The 14,938-nt window shown below is 42.4% G+C and overlaps 1 protein-coding gene across 14 annotated transcripts in view; it reads left to right on the top strand.

The window, feature by feature from the left end:
* The window catches only part of NAV3 (neuron navigator 3), a 548,360-nt gene that overhangs the window by 333,713 nt on the left and 199,709 nt on the right, over positions 1 to 14,938 (top strand). For 13 of the 14 annotated variants that reach the window (XM_077338887.1, XM_077338888.1, XM_077338877.1 and 10 more), the window contains 2 exons: positions 11,989 to 12,106; positions 12,702 to 12,754. The exons of the other annotated variant lie outside the window; for it this stretch is intronic. In XM_077338887.1, coding sequence (XP_077195002.1) covers positions 11,989 to 12,106; positions 12,702 to 12,754 — 171 coding nt within the window. The remainder of the gene's footprint in view (positions 1 to 11,988; positions 12,107 to 12,701; positions 12,755 to 14,938) is intronic. 14 annotated transcript variants of the gene reach the window in all.

Genomic DNA, 14,938 nt, shown 5'->3' on the forward strand with positions numbered 1-14,938 from the left:
GCAGTATTTGGGATATCCATAGAACTATTCAAAGCCATAGGAACAGAGTCCATCAAATTCTTAGCAAGGTTGTGCTACCATATGGAAAACAAAACAATGGGCCACAGACTGGAAACACTCTGTTTACATCCCATTTTCAAAAAAGATGTCAAAGACTACAGCAACTACGTTAGTAAAGTGAAGCAAGTAAAGTGATGCTCAAATCTTACAACAAAGAATGCCACCATATATGGAACAAGAAGTGCCAGATGTTCAAGCTGAATTCAGAAAAGGAAGAGGAGCTGGAGATAATAATGTAAATTTACACTGGTTACTGGAGTATACAAGGGAATTTTGTAGATTACAGCAAAGATTTTGACTATGTAGATCATGAAAAGCTATGGTGGGTTTTAAAGGAAATGGATGTGTCACGGTATTTGATTGTTTTGATGCACAACATATTCCCTGGATGAGAAGCCACTGTTATAAATGAATGTGGGAAAATAAAATGACTTTCAAGTGGCAAAGGTGTCAGAGAAGGATGTAAACAGGACATATCATAAGAAAAGTTGAATTAGATTTAGATGAAGGTGGAGTGAAAATTGTTGGTAGGAACATTAACATTTTGAGATATGCAGGGGACAACTCATTGCCAACTGAAAACAGTGAAGACTTGAAATGACTACTGGTGAAGGTTAAAACAGGAAGTGCCAAAGCAAAATTACAGCTGAATACCACTAGACAAAAAGAATGACTACTAGGGAATCAAACAATTTAAGGTTGATGATGAAAAAATTGAAAATTTTCTATTCTTTGACTCCATCATCAACCCAAAGATAGACTGCACTCAAGAAATCCAAAGGAGATTAAGGACTGGGAAGGATAGTTTAGGAAAGATCCTGAAATGTAAAGATGGGTTGCTGGTGACCAAGATCAAGTTAAGTCATGCCATAGTATTCCCTATTATTTTTTAGATGTGAAAGCTGAACAATGAAGAAAGCTGATGTGAAGAAAATAGATTCCTTTGAAATATAGTGTTGGAGGAGAGTTTTATGGATCTATCGACCACATTTGATGTGGTTAATCACAAATTGCTGATTCACCGTCTCGCTGACACAGGGATGGGAGAATGGCCCTTAAGTGGCTGACCTATTTCCCAAGAACAGGTTGCAGAGATGGGGGAGAGTTTTTCTGACTCCTTTGCACTGCCATGCGGCGTGCCATAGGGAGCATTGCTCTCACCTACATTGTTTAACATCTACATGCGCCCTCTTGCCCAGTTGGCATGGAGTTATGGGCTGGAACATCACCAATATGCAGATGACACCCAGCTCTATCTCCTGATGGATGGCCGGCTGGATATCCTCCCAGAGTCATTTGTCAGTTGTTTGGAAGCAGTAGTTACATGGATCCGGAAGAGTTGTCTGAAACTCTAAAACTGAGGTCCTGTGGCTAGGTCAGAAGGGGCAGTATCAGGAAGTGCATCTCCCATACCAAGATGGAGTGGAACTGACATCTGTGCCCCAAGCTAGGAATTTGGGTGTCACCTTGGATGCCATGGAGGCTCAGGTCACAAAAGTAGCCTGGACGGCGTTTTCTCATCTGTGCCAAGTGCGGCTAGTAGCACCCTACCTGCCTTCAGAACAATTGGCCATGGTGATCCATGCAGCAGTTACTTCCAGGTTAGACTTCTGTAACTCACTCTACACAGGCCTGCCCTTGTCCCTGACCTGGAAAATGCAATTGTTGCAAAATGTGGCTGTGCAGGAGCTCACTAAGTCATTTTGGAAGGCCCATGTCCAGTCGCTGCTGAAACAACTACATTGGCTTCCAATTTGTTTTTGGATCAGATTCAAGGTATTGATTTTTACTTTTAAGGCTATACACTGCTTGGGCCCTATCTACTTGCAGGACTACTTGCCTCCTTATGCTCTCCACATGGCACTCTGCTCTGGGGGAATGAATTTGCTGATAGTCCCTGGTCCCTGGGAGGTATGCCTGGCCTCGACCAAGGCCAGGGCTTTTTCAGTCCTGGCCACTCCCTGGTGGAATGAGCTCCCAGAAGAACTGTGAGCCCTGATGGAGCTCCACAGGGAGCTTTTCTGCCAGGCGTTTGGTTGAGGCCAGGTGGAGGCCCTGGGGATATATGATTGGGTCATCTCCCTCCCCTTGTGCCTGGGCCTGGTATTAGACCAGGCCTGAATGAAGGACATTATTCCCTATTTTCTTTCCATCTGTGGTGCTACGACCCTACTGAAGCCTGGGAATAATGGGTTGTTACTAAAGGTAAAGGTATCCCCTGTGCAAGCACCGAGTCATGTCTGACCCTTGGGGTGATGCCCTCTAGCGTTTTCTTGGCAGACTCAATACGGGGTGGTTTGCCAGTGCCTTCCCCAGTCATTACCGTTTTACCCCCCAGCAAGCTGGGTACTCATTTTACCGACCTTGGAAGGATGGAAGGCTGAGTCAACCTTGAGCCTTACCACTCTGCGCCACAAGAGGCTCTCTGGGTTGTTACTAGTGCTATCTTAAAAAGGTAAAGGTAAAGGTATCCCCTGTGCAAGCACCGAGTCATGTCTGACCCTTGGGGTGACGCCCTCTAGCGTTTTCATGGCAGACTCAATACGGGGTGGTTTGCCAGTGCCTTCCCCAGTCATTACCGTTTACCCCCCAGCAAGCTGGGTACTCATTTTACCGACCTCAGAAGGATGGAAGGCTGAGTCAACCTTGAGCCGGCTGCTGGGATTGAACTCCCAACCTTATGGGCAGAAAGCTTCAGACAGCATATCGCTGCCTTACCACTCTGCGCCACAAGAGGCTCTTAATTATTGTTAATTCCTTAAAAGCCAACTGCATTGTTGTTTTAAATGGCTGGATATCCCCCCAGAATCATTTGCCTTCAGGGAATGGCAGAGAACAGGAAGTCCTGGAGGATCATTGTCCATGGGGTGGGTCGGACATGACTTTGCACCTAACAACAACAATTGTTTTAATTTTTGTTGTATGCATTTTGTAATGGGTATGATTTTATGGGGATTTTATTGTGAGAATGGCATAATATGTGGACATCTTATGGAATGTTTTATATGAACTGTCGTGAGCCAGCTTGCTAGGAGCAGAGTCAGTATACAAATATAATAAACAAACAAATAAATATTTTGAACCAACCAACCAACCCCCCCCCCCCAAAAAAAAAAAGGCTACAGAACTGAATTCTCCCTATAAGCTAAAAGGACTTAACTTAAGGTATCATCATAATTTGGTCACATTCTGAGAAGACAAGACTCACTGAAAAAGGCAATCATTCTAGAACAAGTCGAAGGCAGCAGGAAAAAGGATCCCCCAGCATGAGATGGATTGTCTAAATCAAGGAAACCACAACCCGCAGAGTGGTTGTTGATGATAGGATGTTTTGTTTTATAGGGTCTTTTAGGGTGGAAGCAACTTGACGACACTTTTCATACACACACATTGAAAAGTCAATGTTTATTAGCACAACCTTCATAAAATATATAAGCCCATCTTTGAAAAATTAGTAAGAAAAGCTCTTTCTCATTGTATTGCCTATCATTCTTCACAGTATATGCTCTATAAGTGATTTCTATTGTAATGTCTTAATTTTTTTTTAAATGATGTACATCTAAAGGGAGTTTTAAATTCTTTTTTTCCGGTGTGATACCTAACCGACATACTCACAATCTTTTTTGTACCACCCAGTTGTGTAGCATTCTAATTTAGAGCAATCATTGGATTTGAACCCAGATCTCCAAGGTGAAGTGCAGTGTTTTAGCTACTAGACTGTATTGATGGTGGTGGAAAATGCCATCAAGTCATAGCTGATTTCCAGTAAGCGGAGGTGGCGCCAGCCCAGCATGCCCCAGCACCAAGGCGTGCTTACTGCTGCCGGCCTCGCAAGTCTTCCTGCTCGGATGGTCGGAGCAGCCTTGGAAGACTGGCAGCAGCGGTGGCACCAGAGCAGCATGTCACCTCATTGCTAGGCCTCACTGCTTTGGTGCCACTGCTGCGGGCCATCTACTGGCATGCTCCCTCAGGCGGGATAACAAACGTCACATCTGTCTATATTTCCATTTGAGGGAGCGCGCCAGTAGATGTTCTACATCAAAAATTGAAAACTTATGCATGATGTAAAATGCAGTAGTCATGTGTGATATAGAGCAGGGGTAGTTAACCTGTGGTCCTCCAGATGCCCATGGACTACAATTCCCATGAGCCCCTGCCAGCAAATGGGAATTGGAATCATGGGAATTGTAGTCCATGGTCATCTGGAGGACCACAGGTTGACTACCCCTGATATAGAGGGATTTAAACAGTTTATCATCAGAGTAGCATTTAACATATGATGTCCAAATGTGATTTAGCAGGTCTCTATCATGAATAAAGTAGAAGAGTGCAAAGGGCAGCTGTGAGATTTTACTATAGCTTGGGGAGGGGGAGACCCTCCTCCTTTCGAGTTCTTGTGAAAGTAACTGCATGAGGTTGTAGAAGGGTCAGAACCCTAGGCAGCCAAATGTTGGTACATACTTGGCAGCCAGATATGCTGAGAGTCTCACTGACTGCCAAAGTTAACAAATGGAAAGGGTGTCCAGTCTCTGCTGGCTGTGGAAAATGAAAAAGCTTTCTCATATTCATGTAGTTCTGGAAGCTGGCTCTGATTTTTACTTGGCTGTAGACTGTTGGCAAAGTGCAGTAACAACCCAATAAACTCGTTTGCCATAAGAAAGCTTTCCTCATACTAGCCAAGTGGTGGTCATTGTTTTACAAATCAGAAAAGTGAGAGATGGGTGTTTTGCTACTGTTGTGGGCTTTGATTGGCAGTTTCCTATGCAGTCCATTTACTGGGTTTATCAAGAAATCTATGCATCTTCGTGATATGCAACTATAGATACATGTGACAAACATCTGGACAAGGTTATACGGGGGGGAATGTACATTTCATGGATATTTTACACTGCTTTTATGTGAACTTACAGAATTTCAGCGTGAAAAGACATAGCCATGATCTGCCAGGGGTTGTTGGTAGGTTTTCATCTATTGAAACATTGTCCACAAGTACAGTAAAATAACTGTTTGCTGTTTAAAAAAAAAACAACTTGTGCTTTCAGAGGGAAAAGTGAACTGGAGTAGAAACCTTGGTGGTCCTTGCAGGTCACATTTTATCTCCTTTGAAATGGAATTAAAAACAGAGAATCCTCGAGAACCAACTAAAGCCCTGCTTGGTAGCTTTCAACACTGCTGAAATGGGTGTAAGTTCAAAAGGTGGTTAATTTTAACATCTAGATATTGCTGAAGAATCTACTTTTTCAGACATATGCTGATCATAGCTGTGCTGTAGCAAAGAGGGTATTTGTGCTTTGCCCAATCCACATGTTAGAAATTCAGTCAGTGCCTTTTGTTGCATTATCAGCCATTCACAAAGACCCTACAGCTCCTGGTGCCTTGCCGTTCATGCATATGTAGTAACATATACAGAAACAAGAGGCTTCTAAAGATTTTGAGGAGGGAGAATGAATCTGATAAGTGACAGCTCTAGTACATTCCACTACCTAAACTCTATAAAGGAATTTCCAAAAGGCAAGAAACAGGGATGTGAATTGCCAGGACAAATTCTGGAAAAATCATTACTTTTTCTGATTGCACTACATGCTGTGCCATTTCTTCATCTGCATATGTTTGTCATGGATGTAGTTTTTTGTGTGATACTAGAATATGATGAAGCCATATAAAATGGATTTTTTAAAATAGAGATTGTTCCAGGTTTTGATTACATTTGGGACACTTTGGGGCTTTGTGTCTGGTTCTCCAATGCGAGTATCTTTCCATATGTTTGTAAAAAACAAACTGTAAGCATATGCACCCCTGATTTCTATTAGAGCCAGCCATATAAAGTGTGGTGGTAAACCATCAATTGACGCACACTTTCGCTGACTTCCATGATGTTATTAGCACTTTATAAAGACAAAGACTTCATGCTGATAAGAGTATGGGGTTCAGATTCAATTAGGAAATCTAAGTGGTGGTTGAAGGGCAAAATTCCTTCTTCCTGCATGGCCTTGATCCAAAGTAGAACGTAAGCTTCCATTTTGTCTCTTACATACACACATATATTGGTGGACTTCATCATTTATTTATTCACTTAATTAATTTACATGCCACTTTTCTCCCCAATGTAATCCACCACAAGCCAGCTTTGCCGAGAGTGGCAGGCAATAAATTCAAATCTTCTTCTACAACAACAACAACAACAACAACAACAACAACAACAACAACAACAACAACAACAACAACAACAACAACAACAACAACAACAACAACAACAACAACAACAACAACAACAACAACAACAACAACAACAACAACAACAACAACAACAACAACAACAACAACAACAACAACAACAACAACAACAACAACAACAACAACAACAACAACAACAACAACAACAACAACAACAACAACAACAACAACAACAACAACAACAACAACAACAACAACAACAACAACAACAACAACAACTACTACTACTACTACTACTACTACTACTACTACTACTACTACTACTACTACTACTACTACTACTACTACTACTACTACTACTACTACTACTACTACTACTACTACTACTACTACTACGGGGACCCAAAGCATTTTACGAGAAGGGGAGTCTACTTTCATCTCAACCTACATTATCATTGCAGTTCATTTCAGGGACCCTCTTTAGGTGCCCTTGCTGTCAGGGGTTAGATAGTGGGCAGCCCAGAAAGGACTTCCTCAGTTGTAGCACCCAAATGAAAAATTCCCTGCCCAGGGAGTTCCATCAGCTCCCTCTATCATTATTTCCCACTAGCAGCTGAAGATTTGTCTGGTGTGCCCTCACTGATCCTCTTTCCTGTGGATGTGTTTGCATGGTATGCATTTTGCTTAATTGTTGTTTTTAATTGTTTATCCTACATATTTCAAAAGTGTGTTTTAATATTTCTTTTGCTGACTTAGGCTGCTAAGCTGAGCATCCAAAGTGGCATAGAACTGTTTGCAATGAATAAATAAGCATTCTTCTCTCCTGCATTTTATTCCTACGACAGCTTTGTGAGGTAGCTTAAGAGCCAGTTTAGTGTAGTGATTAGGAGTGCGGACTTCTAATCTGGCATGCCGGGTTCGATTCTGCACCCTCCTACATGCAGCCAGCTGGGTGACCTTGGGGTCGGCACAGCACTGATTAAACTGTTCTGACCGAGCAGTGGTATCAGGGCTCTCTCAGCCTCACCCACCTCACAGGGTGTCTGTTGTGGGGAGAGGAAAGGGAAGGCGACTGTAAGCTGCTTTGAGCCTCCTTCGGGTAGAGAAAAGCAGCATATAAGAACCAACTCTTCTTCTTCTTCTTCTTCTTCTTCTTCTTCTTCTTCTTCTTCTTCTTCTTCTTCTTCTAAGCTGAGACTGTGTGACTGACTGACTTCAAGTTACCAGCAAACTTGCTTAGCCGAGTGGGGAGACACAGGTTGAAATCCCCACTTCTAGTCTGTTATTCTTATCATAATACTAGCTTTTTTTGGCTTTCAGAGGAGAAGATAATTCTTTTATCATGATGATAATTCGTTTATCCTGTGCCTTTTTGAGCCAGTGAAATACTAGCAAAAGGTGCTATTGTACAGATTTAGAATTCTATGTTGACACATTGAGGGATTATACCCCTCCATATATAACTCTGTTCCAGATAAGGATGCATGTGCTTGCAATTTGCTTCTTGCATAATTTATGAATAACCTGAATTACTTCAAATCTCTTTTTATGTCCTTTAATTGAAATTTCCTTTTTAAAACGGCACCCTGTCAGATTTCTAGCAATTGGGCACATTATAGCTGTGTACAACATTTGCATCTATCTTTGGACATCAAAGATAGTATCATTTCTTTTGCTCTTCTGAGATAGAATGACAAGCAGGTCAAGAATGCTGGAAACCAGAATGCCAGGAAGAAGTGACATCCCTGCTTGGATCACTCTGTTCTGCCTTGTGTTTCATTTTACAAGCAGTTGAGCTCTACTTCTCACAGACTTCAGGACCACACGGATGCAGAATTTATTCATGCAGGCTGTCATCTTCTTGATATTCCTCTGATAAGATTCAAAAGAGTTATTGTTGAATGTTGTTTCATAAGCAGCAGCCGAGGAATCGTCAGAGGAAGTGAGGAAGCTGGAAGTTCAGATGCAGAAAAGCTTTAGCAAAGTTAGGTGATGATGCCAATGCCAATGGGGAGCAGGGATTAGTGCTGCTTTTCTTTAGAAGTGACCTTCATGCTGCAGCCCTAACACCCTCTAAGCCCATCAGCTTGAACAGACTTAGAAGGGTGTAACTGCTTAGGAAAACACTGTCAGTGGACTCAACCTGTCAGTGTGAACCTTTTAATAATGAAGAATGGTAAAAACAAAATCAACATGGTTTTTTGGGGGCAGTTCTAAGAAGACTTTCCTAGGAGCAAGCTCTATTAAAGAGATCCAAGTAGGATTCTGAGAAGACATATTTAAGATTGCATTGTTAGGGGATAATTCTTCTTGTGAGCATAATTCTAGTAGACCATTCACATTCCTTTGGGGGAAAATGGTCATGTCAAAATAAATATGGCTCAAATGACTGGGTTTTTAAAAATCCTCCTATCTACATCATCATTTGCGTGCTGGATGTGGGAGTGAACAGTGAGTTTATTTATATGCTGGCCTGTGAGGAATGTCTTTCAAAACAGGCAAATAGAAAAGCTCCTCGAAAGAATGTGTGCAGCTATGCTTCCCCTTCCATTTTGCCCTGTTGCTTTCTACAATATAAATGGAAAGTGAAATATAAAACAGTGTCGCTTAAGAGCAGCCGATAATTATCAGCTGTTGGAGTCTGGAATTGAAAATAGAAGTCCATGGTGAAAATGCAGATGAAGATACATCCCACATCTGGAATGCTAATGGCAGAGAGAGTGACAGTCAGCAGTAAAATATGGGAAGAATGCATAAAAGACATGTGGAACTTCAAGCAGGTGCTTATTTATATTACAGGGACTTTTAACAGAATATGTTTGTGGAATTAAAGTGAAAGGAGCAAGCAAACTAGACCATCACAGCCTTTAATATTATGGTAATTTATTCAGTGGTGGAAGTTCTAGATGTTATTTAGATACATCCAACATGCCTTTGTGAAGCAAGACAATCCATAGTGCAGACGTACCTGCTGGCCACCTTTGTGGCTTGGGGCAGTAAAGTCAGGATTGGCTGCCTGCCTGCCTGCCTGCCTGCCTGCCTGCCTGCCAGTCACATGGTCCTTGAGGGAGGCTCCCTGCTCTGTGCGGCTGCAGGTGGGCCAATTGCACCTGTAACAGGAAGGTGGGGGGGGGATAGCCATGTGATTGCATCACATGTCACCCTTTGTTCCTTTCTTAAGTCACCTGCCACTTGGGCAAAACCCTCAGTTGGATATGGCTTTTTCCTTCCTACCCTCCCATCAGTTTGGTTGTCACAGGTTGCATTTTTGTCACAGGTTGCATTTTTGGTTCACTGTTATCTGTAATTCTCACAGTTTTTAGGCAGTTTCAGCATTGGGATGGATCTGTTTGGAGGAGAGGCTGACTGTGTGCTCACCTCCCCCTAGAAAGGGACTCCCTTAAGGCATCTTTGTGGTTGAGTGCTCAGGTGAGGGCTATGCCCAGGTGAGGGCTATCGGCTGCTTTTCACCACCAAGGTGGCAAGAGAACCATTAGCAGCTGGCCCCCATGTAGGTCCCTGTGGCTCAGCACTTCATGGTGTTATCCTCCAGGTGGTAGACCAGGGGTGGTCTGGTCTATCAGGCAGCAGGCGGGTTGTCCAATGCTGGATCCATCCCCTTGCTATGTCAATGCTCATTCAGTCACGCCATAGACTTTCATTCAAGCTACTGGTGTCCTGATATTCCTTCTTGCATTGCCCCCTCCCAAGCCCCTGGGTTTGCAAATATGTGGCCAAACAAAGAGATCTTGGGGTTATACCTAGATGAACATAGATGTGCAATTTACCCTGGAGTTATATATTGCTTTATACTGAGTCAGTATTGTCTCCTTTGACAAGCTATAGCTTTTCAGGGGCAGAGAAATATCCTTTAGTTCCTGTAACTGGGCATACCCACTAGGGAAGCCAGACAAGGAAGTTTAATTCCTAGGGCCCAGCAGTGACAGTCTCTCACTAGGCAGAGAGGAGTGGATACTACATGTCTAGACTGCCTTTTGGAGGTCAGGACTTGGAAGTACTGCTCTGTGATTGTTTCTGCTCCTTGGCCTCTGGTATGTGGAGTTTTGCAAGGTTCTCTTTTGTCCTTTGAGTTTTTCAACATTCATAGAAAGCCACTGTGAAAGGCTATCCAGATATATGAGTTCATTTGCCACCAATATGTGGATGACACTCAGCTTTATGTCATACTTTCAGCTGATCCCAGAGTGGCTGTGGTAACTGTGAACAGGTGCCTGGAGGCAGTTTTGGAATGCATGAGGACTGACAAACTGAAACTTAATCCTGATGAAACAGAGGTGCTGCAGTTGGGGGAAGGTCTGCCCTATGAAATGTGATGCATCCCCCCTAAAACATTCTTGAGGATGTTCCTGGGCTTCCTATTGATCGGATAAACTGGTGGCAGCAGTGACCAGGGATGCCTTTCACCTGCTTTGATTGGCTAGCCAGATGCAACCCTTGAGAATTCTTGCTTTTGTGGTTTAAGCATGCCACCTGGTAACATGCATGCCACCTTTTACCAAGAGGAAAAGTATGATATAAATGTTTTAATAACCGAGTAAACATCTAGATTTGATTGTTGCAATGCCTCATAAGACTGTCCAGAAGTTACAAATGGAATAGAATTCTGCAGCCAGAATGTTAGCTGATCATACAAATCATATCACTCCATTGTTTTTCCATCTATGTGGCTCCCCAGTTGCTTTCAGTCCCAATTCAAGGTGCTGGCATTAACCTTTACAGTCCTATATGACTGGAGGCAGCATACCTTAAGACTCACCTTCTCCCATATGAACCTGCCTGTCCACTTCTGACACTTTGGAGGCCCTGCTTCAGGTGCCCCTGTCATTTGAGATGAGATGGGTGGCAACCTGAGAAAGGGCTTCCGGATTATGATGCCAAAACTTTGGAACTTCCTTACCAGGAGAGATTTACAACAACATTTGGGTCCAATGGCAACTTTAAGACCAACAAAGATTTATTCATGGCATGATCTTTCGTGTGTATGCACTCTTCCTCAGACAATGGCACAAAAATCATAAGAGTACAGGTATAAGGAGAGAGTAAATGAGTAAACAGTGTCTGACTCCCTTTATTGTTGTCCTCTGCCAGTGAGTGAGGAGTTTCTGTTTTGCTTGGCATATCTTTGATAACTGTTATTGGTCTTCATTGGAGCATTTATAAATTTTGATTGAATTAGTTTATATATCCTTTATTTCAAATATTGTTTTAATCTTGAAATGTTTTGATGTTTGCCATCTTGGGGACCCTATTTGGGTTGAAAGGGGAACTAGACACGGTTTTAAAAAATGTGTACAAGTATCTAAGTTTCACAGCAAAAATTTGCCATATCATATCATACCTGTAGGAAACACACTTCTGTATTTCTGTTCACTGAGTTTGTCATTGCACCATGTGGCCCTGCCAGCACATTCCTTTATGCCGGGACTACAGAAGGATATAGGAAATGGACGTGCTTTTTGACAGAAGGCTGTTTGGCAGTCCGAAAGGGGTTTTTGCTTGGTCACAGTGACTGTGGTGCTTCATTGTGCAATAAAATGATTCATTCAAGGTTGAAATAAAAAAATGGCACAGAGACAGATTTTTGTTTTATTTTTTAAAGTTTTATTCTTTGCTCTGACTCCTTGAAGTGGAATGTGCTTCAGAGCTCTGCTCATCTGTAAGCCAACATTTGTTTTAAGGATTTTTATTGTCTCTCTTCTCTCCCCATTTTTCATTCTCCCCTCTGCTTTGCAGATTTATACTGACTGGGCTAATCACTATCTAGCAAAATCTGGCCACAAGCGGCTGATCAAGGATTTGCAACAGGACATTGCAGATGGAGTTCTGCTAGCAGAAATCATCCAGATCATTGGTGAGACCTGTGCTCTGGGAGACAGAATGAGCCGACTTTTTGCTTGGGGGGGGGCAGTTGAAGGGAGAAGGGCACTGAATAGTTAGGCCAGGTTTGGCCTCTTAAGCCCCCCCCCCCAGTATATTTTCCTTCCTTATTTATAATGTGGGGGGAGGACAATGTTTGGGTGGGAATGCTTGTAAGTAAATTTCTGCTTTGCCATTTGTTCAGTGCCAGAACTGTTTCACACACTTGGCATCATCTGAAATGAAAGCTTCATTAAGACATGTGTCTCCAATGTGTGCATTTTATTAGCTGGAGTGGCTTAGACTTTCAGAGATGCCTTGAAACTGTATCCTGATCCCACAAAGACAATTGTGGAAGATTTCATGTCAGCAGTCATTTGGCAGGGGCTAGAGAATGAGTAGCCACCTCCTCAGCACTTCCCCTTTGCTTGATTTGTGCATGGAGAAAGGACTGCTGCTACCAAGAGAGGTTGCTCCTGACGGGGTCACAGCCTGCTTCAAGGAAAGTTCAGGGTCTGTACAAAACAGTTGTGGACTTCTGGGCTTTCTCTTTTATGGTCCTAATTATCTGCTCTGACGTTTTTCTTCAGCAAATGAAAAGGTTGAAGATATCAATGGCTGTCCCCGAAGCCAGTCTCAAATGGTAAGAGTCAGATCTGTGTTTGTGTTATGATGTCATGTGATGTGTCATGCTGGTTCTTCCTTTTGATTAGTTTGGACTTTGTTCTGCCTAATTCTGATTATTGAAAAGACTTGGTTCATTCTCATGATACAGAAGTTAATTCAAACTATTTTGGGAGGCACCACCACCAATGGACTAATTGTTAATGTACTATTAACAACCCCTCTGTAAATCTTCAAACTGTTCAGATAATTTCATTCCAAAGCTGTTTTTAAGGACACCAAGTAGCAGAACCAGTTCTAAGTGGAGTCTTTGTGTCTGTACTAGTGACTGAAGAAGGAGTCTTGCCAACATTTAATGAATATAAATAGCCTTGCTGCTTGTCCGCAGTGAAGTCCCCTTAAACGGCATGACTCTGATTTTCACAAGTTGCTCTGAAGTGTGCATTACTTCTGCTGGAACAGACTAAACTATGAACAGCAAGCACTGAGGGGGAGAAAAACACAATATATGTTCCAAAGCAATTAGTGTGACACTCAGAGGTAAGACGTAATGTGGTTTTTAAGCCTGTATTGATTAACAGACTTTGTGGTTACATTAAGAGAATGTAGTACAATATGTTGTGGAAGTGACACTTGAAGTAACCCAGCCTCCTGAGTTAATTCACTTCCTACTTGTTTTAATGAGACTTGTGCAGTCATAGAGGGCAGATCTAATTGCAGAGTGGCAGAAGCATAAAACATTGGTAAATGCCAACCACATTTTGGTTAAAACTCTGCTATATATTTGGGAACAAATTATAAGTGGTTTCCACCAGGGTCTAGGCTTGTGTCATTTCCCTGTTGCTGTTGCAGCTGCCAATGCAGCGCAGAGAACCAGAGATTCCATATGACAGGTTTACCAGCAGTTTCCCTGCTTTCAATAGCAGTTTCCCCTTCCCTGGGCCACAAAAGCTTAAAAGTTTTGTTTTAATCAGCAATTTAATATCATGAATGTACCAGGTTCTCTGAATTCCAGCTTTTTCTCTTTTTTAGATGTCTCTAGCCTCTTTGATTGTCATTTCCCCTCATACCTCTGCAATGAAAAGGGGATAGTGAGTTACTATTTCTTTAAAAATGAAATCTGGGGGCCATTCCGCACCCATTAAATGTAGTGTAATGCTTACCTTCTGCAGGTTTCATATTTTTGGAATTTTGCACAACGTCACCAACATCTAGCGTCCATACAGCAAGCTGGTAGTTACATCCTCCATTTTAAAGCACTAGCTGGAGAATCAAATAAAGTGGATTACCCACACTATGTAGCGCAAGCTAGAGGAGAGCATCCAGCAAGCCACACACCAAGGAAATATGCAGAGCCGAAGTAGCGCTATCTCCGCCTCCAGTCTCTGCCCTCACACCTGCCTCCCTCTCCTGTCTCCCGGGGATGGGTTTTTTTTAAAAAAGTAAACTGCTTGGAGAAATGAATAGGCATTAAATCATTCAGGCAAAGCAGAAGTAACCCCCTCCCCCCCAGTTAAAACACAAAGCATGCCTCTCTAAAGCCCCCCCCCCCCAATCGGGCTTAGATTAATTTAAAAAGATTTAAGGCTCATGGTTCCAAAAGGTGTGGCATTAAAAAAAGCATCTCAAAATTTTTTTTAAAAGCTTGCATCGTGGTCCCTTTAAAACATGGAGAAAGATGATTGGCTGCATGGCTTAATTGACAGGTGGAGGAGAGTTGCATGTAAAGCATGTTGCTCTCATCCGCCATTTCAAGCAGGCATGTGGAGTGCTAAGAAGTGTGAGGAGGTAGCAGAGGAAAGCGAGAGAGCCAGAAGGTGAGGAATGGCTGGAGGTGTGATTTTTTAATAGCGTTACACCATTGCACTAGTGTAACAGTATTTTTTTCAATGGACAGAAGAGCTGTGGGAATTTAGATAATCGGTACATACATTGTTATAATATTATACCAATAACTGCTGAATTCTTAAAAAAAGAAAGAAAAGCTGGTAGGGAGAGTAGCCACCAGAGGCACAGGATCTGAGAGAAAAGCTGCCAAAGGATGCAGCCTTCAGCCATGCAAGATTCAGTTATGTTTTCTAAAAGTTCATAGTAAATTCACTTTGAAAAATATCAGAGATATTTGAGAAATATCAGATAAAAGCTGGGGAAATGTACCACAATGGTGTGGGGAAGCTGGAAAAAAGTTCCTTCCCAGAAGCAC

This window comes from Paroedura picta, chromosome 5, assembly GCF_049243985.1.
Source record: "Paroedura picta isolate Pp20150507F chromosome 5, Ppicta_v3.0, whole genome shotgun sequence".
NCBI lineage: Eukaryota > Metazoa > Chordata > Lepidosauria > Squamata > Gekkonidae > Paroedura > Paroedura picta.